We start from the raw sequence: 17358 nt of genomic DNA, 5'->3' as shown, positions 1-17358 counted from the left end.
GAGCGCGGGGGGCTGTCGTGAATAGCGCCGCCGGCAACAACCACGTACAAGTATTAGTCGGGATGTTTTCAGTTCTTGAGTCGAACCTCCAGGCCACGTGGCAATTTGTTGTTTAACATGTCTTGGGGACCACCCCCTCAGATGTTTGAAAGTTCGCCTTGGAGACCCTCTGGGCTCTGGTGTGGTACAAGCAGCCGGTCTGTACAGGTGTGATGGCCCCAGGCACCCTCACTTTCGGACAGGTGCCAGTTTATTTTTCAGTCCGTGGATAGAGGGTGGTGAGATCCTCTCTCACGGGGTAGGGAGGTCGTGACTTCTGAGCAGGGACGGGCCAGGGAGTGTCCCAGCTCCTGCTTCTGTTCAGAAGTCTCGTGCGTCATTTCTCCTTCCAGCCCAGCAGCCGGCACCTGCCCGCACGTCCACTGAGGGCGGCCCTGCAGGTGGACAGCTCTGGCAACCGTCCTCTGTCAACGCCACGGCTTCTAAAAATGGAGATGACATGTCTGAGGAGACCATTTGGGGAGGGGAAGGATCATTCAAAAGGAAGATAAATTCAAATAAGCAAAAAAGGGAACCGAAGCCAGGCCCTAGCCTTTGCTGATGGTGTCTTGAGTGTAAAAGTCCTGTGTGAGGGGCGCCTGGGTGGCTCAGTCAGTTGAGCATCCGACTTCGGCTCAGGTCATGATCTCATGGTCCGTGAGTTCGAGCCCCGCGTCAGGCTCTGTGCTGACAGCTTGGAGCCTGGAACCTGCTTCCGACTCTGTGTCTCCCTCTCTCTCTGCCCCTCCCCTGCTCATGCTCTGTCTCTCTCTCTCTCTCTCTCTTTCTCTCTCTCAAAAATAAATAAACATTAAAATAAAAGTCAGGGGCGCCTGGGTGGCTCAGTCAATTGAGCATCCAACTTTGGCTCAGGGCATGATCTCGCGGTTTGTGAGTTCGAGCCCCGTGTCGGGCTCTGTGCTGACAGCTCAGAGCCTGGAGCCTGCTTCGGATTCTGCATCTCCCTCTCTTTCTGTTTCTCCCCTGCTCGTGTGCTCTCTCTCTCTCTCTCCCTCTCTCTCAAAAACAAAGATTAAGAAAAAAAATTGAAAGTCCCATGTGAGTCAAGGCACGATCTCACCTTTTGGCGGCTCTCTGGTTTCCCCCGTATGTGCTTGAGGTCCTAGCTTAGGGGAGTGAAACATGAGAGGTGTGTTGCTCAAGTTTCTCATACTGGAAGGAGAGACTTCCTAGCTTTTCGGACATACCGTTTCCCTTTTGAGCAGGCCGTTTTGCAAGCAGCGCTAGCTAGCTGACCGAGCGCTTCAGTGTGTCCGGTGAAAAGGCCTTTCAGTGTTGCAATGCAGAGAGACAGGCTTGCCTCACTTGGCCTCTTAGCATCCTTCTGCCAGTGATGGCCCGTTCCCGTGGGCTCTCTCGAGTCTGGGCTGGGGTCACAGACGGTGGAAACAGCCCCAGAAGCAGAGGTCTGTGCTGCTGAAGGCCGTTCGTGCTGTGGTCCTGCGTGGTCGTCAGCGTTAGGAATTTTTTTCTTTTAATTTAAAAATCTTTAATTTTAAATTTTAATTTAAAAATTGTTTTAAGTTTTATTCTGAGAGAGAGAGAGAGAGAGGGAGCAGGCGAGGAGCAGAGAGAGAGAGAAAGAGAATCCCAAGCAGGCTCCATGCTGTCAGCACAGAGCCAGACGCGCGGGGCTGGAACTCACAAACCACAAGATCTGGACCTGAGCCAAAACCGAGTCGCATGCTTATGGGACCGAGCCCCCCAGGCGCCCCATCACTAGGCCTTTCTAACAAATGCCTCTTAGATCTGGCCAGCCGATCCCTGTTTCCGTTTAGGCAGAAATAAAGCTCGCCGTGTCCTCCTGGAAACTTTCAGCTAGGAAGGGTGGGCCTTTCACTGTCATGCTGCCCCTTGACCTCTCCCACTGTCTCTGGAGGAGGTGGGTGCGTTTAGCTGAATGAGCTGAAGTCCGGAGGCGGAGGCCACAAGCACACCGTGGGGCGGTGTTTGGACTTTGTTTGTTTTCACTCCTAAGAATGCACGGGAGTTTCCACAACCGACTGTGCAGGCCTGTGTGACGCAGGACTTCACTCTTCTCTGCTTGTATAAAGACAAATAAATAGCTTGAGGGCACCTCGCCTTCTGCCGGCCCAGATGGGAGATAAAGGTGCTGTTCTAGAAGGTCATGGGTTTCTGTCTGCTCTAGAGCAGGAGCATGGCCACTTTCTGCCCCTAGAGGGCCAGGTTGAGTTGACCGGGGTTGTGACGGGGGCATCAGAATTATCCTAAGCGCTCCCCACCTGCACGACTCCAGTGTGAATTCGGGCTCGACCGACCCCAGCTTCGGTTCTCAGCCTGGTTGTGTGTTGGTAACACCGGGAGGTTCTAATCTGGGCCCCCCTCCCCGCAGGCTCCACGGGAAAGGCGGGGAGGTCTGTATGCCAGGAATTTTAGTGCGATTCTAATATGCAGCCGGGTTTGCGAACGGCTGTTTTAGATATGTGGTTCTAACTGGGCGTGGGTCCCAGTCCCCGGAGGCTGACCCAGTGCTGGGTGAGGCGGGAGAGCCCTGCCCGCAGGTGACTCCCCTACCGCCCAGGTCTCCAGCCCTGCTGTGGAGTTTGGAGGATGGAGGGGGTCCCATGCCAGGGACCAGGGTGGTGAGTCCTCCTTCCTGTCACAGTATTTATTTCGGTGGGATTGAGGAGGGGCTGTGACCCCACCCTGTAGGATCTCAAGTCCTTCGTAGACCCGATCAGATGGCCCCTGTGGGGTGGTGCAGGGAGGGTACAGGTGGGTTCTGAGTTACCGAGGGTGACGTTATTGCCCACCTTCTGGTGGTGAGTGGTGTAAGTTGCATCCGCCGTAGACTGAGTGACTGGGCGTGCGGGGGCTGAGGCCACCTATCGTCCTGTGTGCATGGCCCAGTCCCAGTGGGGCTCCATCATTGCGTGTCCCCTGAATGCCTGAAGGACCCAGCCTTGCTTGAGTCTCAGGCTTAGCGAGCTCCTGCATCCCTCAGTAAGCCTGAGCCTCCTCGAGCCTGGCTGAGGCCCAAGTGACACCTGAACAGTCCAGGGTGTGACCCCAGTACCTCCCCCCTCCCCGGGAATAAAGTCAAATTGCAAACATGAGACATACTGGTGTTTGGGAATGGCAAGGAGGGGGTCTCCCGGGGACACCTGCCCCACTTTAAGCCTGGGAAGTAGTGTCCGGTGGCGGGAGGAAAGGAGACCAGCCTGAAGACATGTGCATGCCCAGCACGGGGACCGCAGGGATTGGCGGCATCCAATTGTGTGACCATCGCGTGGCGGGCCACATGCTGCATGTGGGCAGGAGAAGCAGGTCCCCGGGTGGGGCAGGCTCACAGCAGCCGGTAAAGGAGGAGCCCTCTGACCCGCCCTCTGTGGACATTGCACTGAGAACGTGATCAGGGCTGGTGGGCGGATGTGCAGGTCCCAGGGATTTTCGTAGACCCCCGCGGCCCTGGACTGCCGTGTTTTCTGCATCTATTCCAGCATCCTGCGTGACCCTGCAGGGCTGGTGAGGTCCCGGCGCCTTTGCTACTGGCTGGGAAGAGGCAGGAAGCAGGTGAATCTTAGTGTGGGGGCGGGGCGGGGGGTCTGAACGGGGATGTAGGGCTGGGACAGGGCAGGGGGTGCGTGGGAACAGCAGGTGCCCAGGGGCCCAGAGAGGGAGCCTTCTCAGAGCTGACCCCTCCCCGTGGGAGGCTGAGCCCACCTGCTGGTGTTCCCAGCATGCAGCTTTAGCTCAGAGAGTCTCTCCTGCCTTCATTCAGTCTCTTGTTTTCTCCTTTCCCTGGATTTGACTTCTTCACTGAAAAGGAAAAATGTGGACACCACCGGGATGATGGCGCAGGTTCTTCATACAGTTCGGGAGTAGGTGTGCAGCATTTTGTTATGCAAGTCAAGTCCAAGGGAGGCTCTCCCGGCAGGTGGGCAGGCCTGCCTTCCAGTTTGCCCAACGACCGAAGGGCGGGCCGCCTGTGGGTCCGCCTCTGGGGACACTGTCCTGCCCTCGCCGGGCTGTGCGCCCCCCACCAGTTCCGCCCCCCAGGCGTGGCGCAGACTCGGGCTCTGGCCCTAAGCAGAGAGACAGTCACCCTGGCACAGAATCGGTTCTGCCAGCGGGAGAGCCACAGAGACGCATCGGGGGGTGGGAATCGGCACACAGGACCTGGCGAAGCGGAAGGAAACCTTCCTCCTGGGAGACCATCTGCGTCTTATTTTTCTGGCTTTGAAAGTAATACATATCAGGGGCACCTGGGTAGCTCCGTCGGTTAAGTGTATGACTCTTGGTTTTGGCTCAAGTCACGATCTCATGGTTGGGGGGTTCGAGCCCCACGTTGGGCTCTGTGCTGACAGAGCAGAGCCTGCTTGGGATCCTCTCTCTCTCTCTCTCTCTCTCTCTCTCTCTCTGCCCACACCCTGCTCGTGCTCATGCACTCTCAAAATAAATAAACAAATATTAAAAAGTAATACATGTCATTAGTGACAACTTGAGAGAAGGTGGAAACGAACAAGAAACATGAACGCTGCCTGGAACCCCACAACCAGAGACAGCCGTCGATGAACATTTTGGTGTATTTTTTTTACTCCTCAAAGTGAACTCCTAACTTTCCATGCTGCAGGTTCACTCGGCTTGCCCTGCCCACCTGGCAGGGGTCGCTCCTGCTGGCCTGTCCTTGTGCTGTGGCCACGTCTCACACTTGCCCCGTTTCTCCAGGAGTGTCGCCCTGGGATGAAGGCTCTCGGTCCCAGAGGAGGCCAGGGACTGTCACCGAGACAGGCCTGGCCTCTGCTGACTATGTGGCCTGTGTTTTTGCCCCTTTGGGAAGGGAAACTTTCATGAGATGCTTCTGTGCAGATCACAGCCTGAAAATGCCCCCCACTTCCGTCGAGCATGCTCTGGACCCCATTCCGGCAGACCCTCAGTGGCTGCCTGGGCCCCATGCCAGCAGCAGACCCTCAGTGGCTGCCTGGACCATGCTCTTACAGGCTCAGAAGCAGGAGGTATTGATTCATGCAAATAATGGGTCCACGGGTCCCTGGTGCTCACCTGCCACTGGACACCTGTCCAGTCCTTTCTCGGTATGGTGGGTGTGTCCTAAGGTTCTGTCCTGCCCCGAATCCGGCTCAGCAGCGGGGGGTGGAGGGGTGGGGGGGCTCAGTTGCAGGAGCTGCTGGTTTCTGACGGGGCTGCCTCGTGCACCCCAAGGGTGAGGATGCCCCTGTCGCGCGCACATCCATCGACAGCAACCCCTGTGTCTCCCTGAGCAAGCACCACCGACCAGGCATGAAATTAAGGGTGAACGAGTTAACAGATGTGACGTTACTATCCACGTGTGCTGGGGTCGTGCGCGTGAGCAAATAGGGGATGGACAGGGTGCCAAGGTAAAGAGGCGGGACAGCATCTGAAGAAGGGAGATGTCTGTGCAGGCAGGTGCGTACGGGGGCATGCTCATGAGTCAGGGAAACATCCTGTGTCTCTGCTCCGTCCTGGGCTGTCCTAAAGCAAAATGCAAGTAGTCTGACCCCAAAGTGGACCCCGAAGCCTGATAAGGGGTGAGGGGTCTCAGATCATAAAGTCCCCAGGCGCCTGCAGCCATCAGGGGGCCTGGCCGGGTCGCGTTCTAGCCACCAAGGATCCTCCGTGCGCCCTTGGCGAGGGGAGGGCGGGCTCCGTCCTGGCCTCAGGTGCACCAAGATCCCTCCTGGGAGAAACAGGAAGTGAACAAAGGTAGGTGAGACAGTGGCAGGTTGGGACACCACACTCGGTGACAGAAGCCAGACGGCAAAGGACACGTGGTGTGTGATTCCGTTTATAGGAAACGTCTGGAACAGGCCAGTCCACAGAGGCTGCCAGGGGCGGAGGGAGGGTGCGTGGGGCTTCCTTTTGGGAGATGAAATGTTTTGGAACTAGAACAAACAAAAAGTGAAAGAAAATAGGAAGCACCCTTTGAGAAAGTGTGGTCGGGTCTTAATTAAGGTCTGTGTGCTCCCTGCAGTAAAATCACCTGCAGCCCACGTGTCTCTCTGTCAGGCTCCCCAGGGGATGAGCCACCGGGCGGAAGATTCCGGAAGCTCAGCCTCGGGCAGTATGACAACGATGGTGCGGGGCAGCCGGCCTTCCCCAAGTGTGGATGGGGAAAGACCCCGGGTGCGGAACAGGCTGTGAGCCTGGCGCCTTTCCTGTCTCCAGCGGACGCCAAGGAGGTACACACCGCCACCTGACAGCGGGGCCTGCACACTTCCCGATCGTGGTCCTGTTGACACCCCAGAGTCCCTCCTGTCTCACAGATGGGGTTCCTCCCGGAAGAGCAGGGGGTGTGGTCGGGAGAGCCCGGGTGCACGGCCCTCCCCAGAGGGCACGGCGTGGCCACCGTAGGCTCCTCTGAGCCTCTGCGCCCTGATTGCACAGTGGGGTGAGGTGGGAGCGGGCAGGTGGCTGAAGGTGGACGGCGGTGGCCAGGGGCACACAGACTCCCCGGGAGGGAAGCAGGAAGGAAGTGGGTCGGGGTGGGTGTGGGGCCCCGTGGTGGGATCCACGGAGCATCTTCCAGGGGGTGCGGCTGAGATATTGCAGGTAGACAGGTCGGAACCCGGTACTCTGAGCCCTCCCCTTCCGTGTCTTCCTCCTCGTCGGGGGTTGGGGGGGGGGGAGATTGGAGCCCAGAATAGACCAGAAGAGAGACGTTTGGGATGAATACTTCCAGACTGTTCTCTGTGCCGTGGGTGTGTCTGTGTTCTTTCACGTACCCACCGGCACACCACAGGTAGCGATGATTTTTATCCTGTTTTTCCCCCGAGCACCCGCGTCCCCGAGCTGAGCCGTCTCTGTGTGTGTCGGGGGGTGGACAGGCCGCAGGGATGTCCCTCTTCCTTCGTGTTACTGAAGCTCTTCCCAGTTTTCCGTGGCCGCCAGTGGCAGGGCTGTGCGTGGGGACGCGGCCTCCTGTCCCCGCACGGTGGGCCAGTCTGGGCCCGCCGTCAGGAGGTGGCCTTCACCTGACTCCCTGTGCCAATTCCAGACGGTGGCTGCCGCGTACCCCCCAGACCCCGATGGGATCAGTGGCAGGAACTTCTCTCCAACCAAAAGCAGCAGTGACTCACCCTCTCCCACGCCCGCGTTTCCCGTGTCTCCGGAAACACTGTATGGTAAGAACGGAGCCAGGCTCGCAGTGGGCAGGGCACCCCGTCAGGGAGGACGCGGCCACAAGGGCTCCGCTCTGCTTTCTTTTCCAGTGACGACGCCCCCGCGTTATGCGCCGTTCAGCCCGCCCGGGTCGCAGATGGGCAGCACCAGCGGTCTGTACAGAGGCGCTCACGGTAAGAGTCTGTCCTCCCCCCGCCCGGGCGTCTCACGCAGAAACCTTTTCGCGAGTGTCCAATCTCCAGAGCCTGGAAAGCGAGGAGGGCTGTCACTGTGCCGTGCAGATGCTGGGGGCTGACCACCACCTGTGTCCTGTGGGTGCACGTCTGCGGTACATCCCGGGTCTGCCACTCGAGCAAGCTGGGAGGGGCGGTGGGCTCTGGGGCGGAGAGTCTCTGCTACTCCACTCCTCCCTGCCCAGAAGCTGGAAGAAGTCCTGCCCTTTACAGAGGAACTGGGGCCCCAGGGCCGGGGAGCTCCCTGCTCCGCAGCAGGGCTGCCCGCCCGAGACCCCCAGCCTCTGTCCTGGATCTTCCCAGGGGAGTGACGGCTGTCGGGAGGGGTCTGTCGCAGCCCCCAAACACTTTCCATACGCAGCGCGGTGTTCAAGTACGACATGTGGGCCCCGGGAGGGAACGGTAGCTGAGCAGCAGTGAAGGGGCCGCTCTACACCCCTTCCTGCGGACACCCCCCCATCACTTGTCTTGAGAGTCCAGGACGGGCTGACCTCAAGCATGACCTCAGGCACATGGAGAGGGGCTATAGTTAGAGCCCAACGTCCATTTAGTATTATTTTTTAAATGTGTGTTCATTTTATTATTTAAAATTTTTTTAATGTTTATTTATTTTTGAGAGAGAGACAGAGCATGAGCGGGGGAGGGGCAGAGAGAGAGGGACACCCAGAATCCGAAGCAGGCTCCAGGCTCTGAGCTGCCAGCACAGAGCCCGATGCGGGGCTCGAACCCACAAACAATGAGATCATGACCTGAGCTGAAACGAGATGCTCAATGGATTGAGCCCCCCAGGCGCATTTGAAAATCTTTCTTCTCTGTGAGTGTGGATTCCTTCTGCTGGTTTTCTCCTGCGGAAGAAGGCTCCCTGAATGGTCGTCTCGCACAGTTTTTGGGAGAGCACGTAACTCCCGCCTCCTTCCCCAGCAGTGGTTGTCGTGACGACAGCTGGTGCCCCGTCCTTCCTTTCCTAGAGAAAACCAGATCTGTGCGTCCTTTAGAGGAAGGGCTGTCCTTCTCCCCAAGTCCCCTGTGGCTCCAGGACCATACTGTGTCTCTGTCCGCGCAGAGCCCAGCGGTCACACTGCCCCCTTTCCTAGCAGGCGGGAGTAAAGTGCGGAGTAGGGAGAGGGTGCGCGGTGCTGGTGCACGTGTGTGTTCCGTAAGCGTCATGCGGAGAAGTCTGTTCTGTACTGAGACGATGTAGATGGTGGCAAACACAGGGACTTCGTTCCCACCTCCTCCCCTACCAGCCCACCACGACCGAGGGCTGATGTCGGTGTATCGAGACCAGCTTTGTTGGAGACGTGCTGGTGGCGGCCGGGGGTGTGGATGATCAGCCCGAGGACAGAAAATGCCGGAAAGAACCTTCAGGTTGAGCAGCAGCCCCTGACTTGGCCTCTGGGGTCCCTGTGTGGAGTATCAACCCTTCCGGAACTTGAGAAAGGCCTGGAGAGGGGAACGGTGTGGGTGGGGCCGGTGGGGCCCACGGCCCCACGCAGCCAGCACACGTTCGACATCAGCATAGCCAGCGCATCGTCCTAGTTCCTTCCCTGTGTAAATGTCCCCGTGGGAGACGTAGGGCTTTGATTTCAGATACAAGAAGCGAACGCGTTACAGGGAGTGTATTTCATCCTAAGAACACCCGTGAGTCTTCTGGGGTTTTTGTCCGGCCGTCCTGACGCAGTTGGTCCCTCATTCTGGGTGGCAGGTGACTCCCCTGGGTGGTGGGTGACTTCCCCGGACCGCGGGTGGCTCCGTGGTGACTGCACTAGCTCATGCGTAGTCCACGTTGGCTCTGTGTTCTTCCCAGTGTGATTTCTCTCACGTTGTGGTCACGTGACGGGGCCGTCCTACTCACAGGTGAGGAAGCTACACAGAGAGGTGAAGCACATCCCCCTGAGCCACACAGCAGACACAGGTCCGCCTCACTCCCCAGCCAGGGGCTTTTGATCCAGGGTGTTAGAGTAGACAGGATTCGGTTTTCACTTTCCTCAGCTAGACCAGGAGTGACTTCGTGTCAGTGCTGGGAAAGCACAGGGATGGTCTCAGGGGGCTGGGATTTGAGTCCTATCATGGAAGAACCATGCCTCCGACTCAGCGCCCCTCTGAGCCTGTTTCCTCATCTGCAGGTACAACAGTGCCCCGTTTGGGACCAGTGTGCCCTGTCGGGGTGGGATCTGCCAGGCAACTTAATGCCTGCTTCTGTGTCACTTAGAGCCAAATGCCACTGTGTGGACACACGAGAGGATTTGCTTTAGATCCGCATCTAGAGGGTGGTGCTGTCATCCTTGCATGGACTAGATGTTGTTTTCCCCGTTCCTCCCACAAGGTGAGACTGCACACCTGGCGGTCTGTGTGAAACAGGTGCCAAAGGCTGAATGGTGGGGGGAAAAAGCAGACTGACCATGGGTACTGGGACCACGGAACCCGAGGGGACCACATCCTGGGATGTGAAATCACAGAGCCGGAAGAAAGCGTGCCATGCTTCCTCCTGGTAACGGGAGAATTCCCAAACGCCTGGAAATGAAGCAGCCCATAATTCGTGGGTCCAAGAGGAACTCTCAAGGGAAATCCGAAAGCATCTTGACCTGAATACAGCAAAAGTAAAACATTTCAAAATTGGTGGGAGAGACCTCAAACACAGTGCTGATGGGAAAGTTCACGGCCATAAACATACCCATTATCTGGAATGGGTATCTTTGAACTCCTGCCTCCAGGACCCCAAGATGGCCAGAGGGGAGAAAATAATACATGTAAGCAGAACCAATGAAATTACAATAATATAATAGACAATATATAATATAAGATCAATGAAGTTATGAATAAGGAAATGAGAAAAAGTAAATGAAAAAAAAGCGGCTTCTTTGAGGAGATCAGGAAAGTTGACAGATCTCTCTAAAGACAGACAAAAAAGGGGGAAGCACAGATTAGTAATGTCAGCAGTGAAGGGGGGGGCCTGTCACTGCAGACCCTGTGGACAGGATCGGGACAGTGGCTCCATACCCAGGGGTTAGTGGTGAGCACGTGTGGTGACCACTCGCCCAACGTGAAACAGACAGTGTGATGCTGTGTAACTATCAAGGAAATTGAATTTGTAATTTACACATTTTCCCCCGGAAGAAATCTCCCGGCCCTGATGGTTTTACTGGAGAATTGTACCAAATATTTAAAGAACAATTAACACTAATTTTACACAACCCCTTCTAGAAACATAGAATTCGTTCTATGAAGACAGAGTTACCCTAGTACCAAACCCAGACACAGACAACAAAAAGGAAAAGATAGACCGATATCCCTTATGAACAGACTCAAAATCCCTTAACCAAACATGAGTAAATAGAACCATAGTATATATAAAAAATTACACACCTTGACCAAATGGGATTTATTCTAAGAATGCAAAGCTCCTTCAATATCCATCAGTGTAATCCATCATACTTAATGGATAAAGAAGAAAAATCACATGATGTTATATTCGTAGATGCGAAGGAAATTTTTTGGACAAAATCCACATCTGTTCATGACTGTAAATTCCCGGTAGAATAGCTCAGAGGGGAGCTTCCTCAGCCTCAAAAAAAGAATCTTAAAAACCCTGCAGCTTGCACATAATGCTAGAAATTCTACAGGGGGCATTGTGCAAGAAAAGGAAATACAAGACGAGAGTGGAAGGGAGGAAATAAAGCTGCCCCTTCTTGCAGATTCACGATTTATCTTTGTGGAAAATTCCCAGGAATCTATAAAAAAATCTCCCAGAACAATTAAGTCAGCTGGTGGCAGGGCACCAGAGAAACACACAAAAATCAATTATATTTCTATATACCAGCAGTGAACGCGTATAGACCTCAGTTAAATATACAGTGCTATTTATAATAGGTCGAAAAAGTGAATACTAAAGCGTAAGCCAAAGAAAACATGCAAGTCTCATATGTCGAAAACTCCATGGTGTCGGTGAAGAATAATCAAAGAAGATATACATAAGTGGAGAGAAATACCGTGTTCATGAGTTGGAACACTCACCCTGGTGAACATGTTGGTTCTTCTCAAACTTATGTACAGTTTTAACACAATTCCTATAAAATCCAAACAAGGTTTTTTTTGTAGATCTAGGCAAGACAATTCTAAAGCTTATATGGAAATGCAGGGGAACTAGGATAGCTAAAATAATTTTGATGTTTATTTATTTTTAAGAGAGAAAGAGAGACAGAGCGTGAGTGCGGGAGGGTCAGAGAGAGAGGGAGACACAGAATCTGAAGCAGGCTCCAGGCTCGAAGTCATGAACTAAGAGACCATGACCTGAGCCAAAGTTGGACGCTTAACCGACGGAGCCTCCCAGGCGCCCCAGGATAGCTAAAATAATTTTGAAAAAGAATAAAGTAGGAGGCATGGGCTAATAACTAAGTTCTAGACTTTCTGGGTCACCAGAAATCAGGACTGTGTGGTGTGGGGTGGGGCGTGGTACAGACACAAAACTAGTGGAATGGAATAAAAAACCCCAAAATACACCCCCACAAATATGCCCAACTGATTTCTTTTGGAAAAGGTGCAAAAGCAAGTTCAATGAAAGAAAAACTGTCCTTTTCACAAATCTGTAGCCACTGGGGACCCACAGTCAAAAAAAAAGGGGGGGGCACGCCTGGGTGGCTCAGTCAGTTAAGCCTCCGACTTCAGCTCAGGTCATGATCTCACAGTTGGTGGGTTTGAGCCCTGCATCTGGCTCTGTGCTGACAGGTCAGAGCCTGAAGAAGGCTTCGGATTGTGTCTCCCTCTCTCTCTGTGGTCCTCCTCTGTGCTCGCTCGCTCTCTCTCTCTCAAAAATAAGTAAAACAAACAAACAAAAAAACCCCAAAAAGAACATCAACCAAAGTCTTGTATCTTATACAAAAATTAACCTTAAATGGATCACAAACTAAAATATAAAACTATAAAACTTTTAGGAAAAACAAATAGAAAATCTTCGGGATCCCAGGCTAAGCGAGAGTTAGCATTCAGAGCACAAAAGGAAAGATTGATAAAGTTAGACACCATCAAAATTGAAAGAGTTTGCTTCAGGAAGAGACTGCTAAGAGGTTGAAAGGGAAACATCAGACTGAGAGAAAGTCTTTGCCCTCTACATACTGAGAAACAACGTGATCAGAACGCGGGTATAAGCCCAGAGACCCCTCACTGAGGAGGATGGACAGACAGCAGATAAGCATGTGAAGGACGTCCAGCGCCATGAGCCACCAGCGAGATGCTAGTGTAGACCTCGGGATCACTACGGACCTAGCAGAATGGGAAAAATAAAAAATAGCGTCAGCACCAAATGCTGGTGAGGATGTGGAGAAATGGGAAGTCTCGTTTACTGCTGGTGGGGGTGTAAAATGGTGCTGCCTCTCTGTGGGAAATGGTCTGGCACTTTCTAAAAAAAACAAAACAAAACAAAACAAAAAACAAAAAAAAACTATGCAGTGGACCCCTGAGTTTTTATCCTGAAGAAATAGACTTCCAGTCACACAAAAACCCCTCCGCAGGGATTTGTAGTGGCTCTGTTTTTAGTAGCCCACAGCTGGAGACAGCCTAGATGTCCTTTAGCAGGTGTATGGTCACACGGTCCGAGCTCCATCCACACTGTGAAACCCAGCCAACTCCTGACAACATGGAATAACCTGGATGAGTTTCCAGAGCAAAGTCATTCCTTAAAGTTGACATACTGTATGGTTCCATGTCTGTAACGCCCTTGCCATGGCAGAATTGTAGAAAGAATTATAGGGTTTTCTAGGGGTTTATAGGAAGGACAGAGGGGGGAAGGATGTGGGGGAAGGTGTGGTTTTAGAGGGGCCCTTGTGGGTGAGGATGTTGCCTGTGTTGGCTGTATCAACGTCAAGGTCCTGGTGTCCTGTAAGATTCTGCCTTTGGGGCAAAGGATAAGGAGGATAGGACTATTGTCAATAGTGCTGCTATAAACATTGGGGTGCATGTGCCCCCCTTTGAATCAGCATTTTTAAAAATTCAGTCTTTCCTTTTAGTTATTTGCTTAGTTATGTATTTAAGTTTATTTTTGAGAGAGACAGAGAGAGAAAGCACACGTAAGGGAGGGGTAAGAGAGAGAGGGAGAATCCGAAGCAGGCTCCAGACTCTGAGCTGTCAGCACAGAGCCCCACACAGGGCCCCAGCTTGCCAACCGTGAGATCATAACCTGAGCTGAAGTCAGATGCTTAACTGACTGAGCCACCCAGGGACCCCTTGAATCAGCATTTTTGTATCCTTTGGATAAATTCCAAAGTAGTGCAATCGCTGGGTTGTAGGGTAGGATGAATGGATAAAGAAGATGTGATGTACGATGGAACGGAATAGTACTCAGCGATGAAAAAATGACATCTTGCCATTTGCAACAGCGTGGATGGAACTGGAGGGTATTATGCTGAGTGAAAGAGGTCAAGATGAAGATATCGTATGATTTCACTCGTGGAATTTAAGAAACACAACCAGATGAACACAGTAGTAGGGGAAGGGCAGGAAAACTAAGATGAAAACAGAGAAAGGCAAACCATAAGACACTATTAAATACAGAGAGCAAAGTGAGGGTTGATGGAGGGTAGGTGGTTGGCGGGATGGGCTGGCTGGGGGATGGGCATTAAGGAGGGCACCTGTTGCAATGAGCACCGGCTGTTACATACAAGACGAACCACTGGGTTCTCCTGAAACCAATACTACACTCTATGTTAACTTGAATTTAAATTTAAGAACTTCTAGACTAATATAATTTTTTATTGCAAAAAAAAGGGGGGGTATGGGGCATCCTTGTGTAACGCTTGATAGCTGTGTCTGAATTTACAAGGGGCTCAAACTCTTAAGTTCGGTGTAAATCCCACTGGGGGAGACGGTTCAGGTGTGGTTGAAGAGAGAGTATTGGCTGCCAGTTGACCAGCTGGGGGTGGGGGGGTGGTTTCTATCCTATGGTTCTGCCTCCTTCTGTATGTGTTTGGGATTCTGCATGATGAGAAGTTAAAGTATAGGTAAGAGAGTCCTTGGTGGTGGGTGCGGTCCTCACGCGTGCCCTGGGCACTTGTGGTCAACCAGCCCCACTCTCCTGGAAGTGCAGGGCGTGATCCGGGAGGATCAGTGATCCCGGGGTGGCGAGGACCCCAGGAGAGGACCCAGTGTGTTCGGCCAGTTCACACCGGTTGTTGCCTGTTGAGGAGGTCTGCGAGTTTGAAGCGGGAGCAGGGCTAAGCGCTAACTAGGCTAAGGGAGAAATAGCGGGTTTCTCATTTTGTTGCTGTGACCATTACAGTCTCAGGGACGTTCTGGCTTCGTTTCAGCACACAGTTAGCAGAACTCTACTTTGCAGAAACCCTCTCTGTGTCCCTCTGAGTCTGCAGAAACCCAGACCCACCAGACAGGTGTCAGAGAGGGTGATAGGCACCGGTGCAGGTGGGAAAGACAGCCTGCAGGGGAGATCTGGGCTACACTTCAGCACAGGGACAGGTCAGTGGGTGGAAAGTTACTGAGAGGCAGGGCAAGGGAAGGGGGTGTTTTGCAAAACTGGCCCAGCAGGATTCTTGCTGCTGGAGGGCAGAGGCTTGGACACAGGGTGGGGATGACTTTGCAGAATCCTGGCCACATCAGGGCGCTCTGAGGCCGGCTGGCCAAGGGGCCTCTGGAGAAGGGGCTCCCAGGTCCTGAGTCCTGTTTGGTCACAGAGGCACTCTGTCGCAGGTCAGGCCCATCCTGCAGCTTGGCGTCGGGTGCAGCGCGTGCTCCCTGGGCCACAGGTCCTGTGCTCTGGTCTCCCTCTGGCCACCTGGTTTCAGTGGTGGCCTGCCTGGCGGAGCCTCCTGCCATTCATTCACCCCTCACCAGACACCAGCCCCTCCGCAGTGAACAAGCCAGATAAACAGAAAGTGTGTCAGCATGTGCGCCAGGAGTACTGGGAGATTCAGGAATGAGAAGCCGGGGTGGGGGTGGGGGGAGAGTCAGAGCCCAGACAGCCCCTCCCTGCTGTTGGGGGGCCTCAGTAAGCTGCTCTCACGGCGCCTGCTCAGGGACCGAGGGACATTTAAACACTTGTCCCAAATAATCAGCACTTCAATCTGAATTCAGATCAGATACTATTTAATTCTCCAGGAGGCGGGTTGTAACCACCAGGGGTGCTGGTTAACTGGAAGGATTGGGGACAGGAGGGGACACAGGGTGGCGTCCTGTGAGGTTTTGAGGTTTCACATTTGACGCAGGGAGCCCCGTGAGGACGGAGACGGGCAGGTCTGACCCACCCAGGACCCTCCAGCGCCAGCCTGCAGTGGCAGCCCCGGACGGTTGATGGTGTGTGTGTGTGAAATGCCCCTCTGACCTGCCTGGTTACGCCCGGGAAACATGTGCACGCGGGGACGCCATCCTTAGACTTCTCAGCGATTCCATAATGGACCCTGGGACTCTGGTTTATAGTAAGACAGATCTGGTCTCCAGGCGCGCTTCCGGCACAGCTCCCAAACCCTCGGGGTTTCCTAAGTGGAGGAGCAGAAAGGTGTCTCTAGTGCTAACAGGAGTTTGGAAAAGCACCTGGGGGTGGGGGCTGGTTGCCACGGAGACCGCCCACGTGGTCACAGGGGCGGGGCTGTCAGCCCCACCCTCTGACCTCGGGAGGAGGGGCTACAGCGGGACCGCCCACGTGGTTACTGGGGGAGCTGTCGGCCCTACCCCCTGGCCTCGGGAGGAGGGGCTGCAGATTGGATCCATCACCAATGGCCGATATTTCATCAATCAGGCTCCTGTAATGACACCCCCATAAAACCCAACAGACGGGTTCCGAGAGCTTCTGGGTTGGTGAGCACGTGGAGACGGGAGGACAGTGGGCCCCGGGGCGGCAGGGAGTTCGGCGCCCCCTCCCCATCCGCGCCCTGGGCAGCTCTCCCTTCCCTCTGTTCCTGACTTAATCCTTTTACAACAGACCAGCGATCTAGTGAGCGATCTGTCCCCCGAGTCCTGTGAGCGGCTCCAGCCAGTTCACCAAACCCTGGGAGGGGTCGTGGGAGCCTCTAGTTTGTAGCTGGTGGGTCAGAACCCAGGTGACACGTGGACTGGTGTCTGGAGGGGGGAGGGGCCGTGCTGGAGGATGAGCCCTCAGCTTGGGGGGTCTGACGCTGTCTCACCGGGTAGATGGTGTCAGTCAAGGCGAATTGTAGGAGCCCCAGCTGTGTCGTGTGGGAGAATTTCTTGTTGGGGTGGGGACCCCCTACACACTTTGGAATTGGGTGTGAAGCTTTTAAAGCCTCAGGAGGAAATGTGCTTCTTGAAAACAAAGTTTGAAGACCTTGCGTGAAGGGGTGATTTGCTCGCAAGCCTCATACAAGAAAAAGAGACAGAATGATGGAGTTCAGGATGTGAGCTGTTCTGTCATTTCTGATCCAATACTTAGTCTTGATATTTGTTTGCAAAGTGGGGAAAAAATGAGAGAATGTTTCATTATAAAATTTGTCTCTGATGTGATAGCAGCTTCAAATTTAATCCATGATAGATTTTTTTTTTTAACTAGAGTAAAATGGAACATAAAACTAGCTGTTTTGTTTTTCAAGTTTATTTATTTATTTTGAGACAGAGTGTGTGAGTGGGGGGGAGAGAGAGAGAGAGAGAGAGAGAATGAATCACAAACAGGCTCTGTGCTGTTGGTGCAGAGCCTGACTTGGGGCTTGAACTCACGAACTGTAAGATCATGACCTGAGCTGAGATCAAGAGTCGGATGCTTGACCGACTGCACCACCCGGGTGCCCTGAGACCAGGAGGAATTCTGATCCCCCAGCAGGACAGAGTATATAGGGCTTCACCCCTGGTCTTGGGGTAGTGCTGCTGGGACCCCTTGGAGTTGTATTCAAAGGGCTGAGACAGGGGACGTTTGCCAGAGGGAGCAGCCTGGAATGTCTCATTGAGAGAGAGTACTTGGAGGCAATGCTTTCTTTTTGTTTAAATAAAAAAA

The 17358-nt window shown here is 53.7% G+C and overlaps 1 protein-coding gene across 1 annotated transcript in view; it reads left to right on the top strand.

The window, feature by feature from the left end:
* Positions 1 to 17358, top strand: part of TNS3 (tensin 3) — a 216139-nt gene that overhangs the window by 150644 nt on the left and 48137 nt on the right. The window contains exons 18-20 of the mRNA XM_042927325.1: positions 6067 to 6239; positions 7055 to 7181; positions 7269 to 7352. Coding sequence (XP_042783259.1) covers positions 6067 to 6239; positions 7055 to 7181; positions 7269 to 7352 — 384 coding nt within the window. The remainder of the gene's footprint in view (positions 1 to 6066; positions 6240 to 7054; positions 7182 to 7268; positions 7353 to 17358) is intronic.

Source organism: Panthera leo, chromosome A2, assembly GCF_018350215.1.
Source record: "Panthera leo isolate Ple1 chromosome A2, P.leo_Ple1_pat1.1, whole genome shotgun sequence".
NCBI classification, from domain to species: domain Eukaryota; kingdom Metazoa; phylum Chordata; class Mammalia; order Carnivora; family Felidae; genus Panthera; species Panthera leo.
Note: the sequence above shows the minus strand (reverse complement) of the source record. Positions and strands in the feature narration are given on the sequence as shown.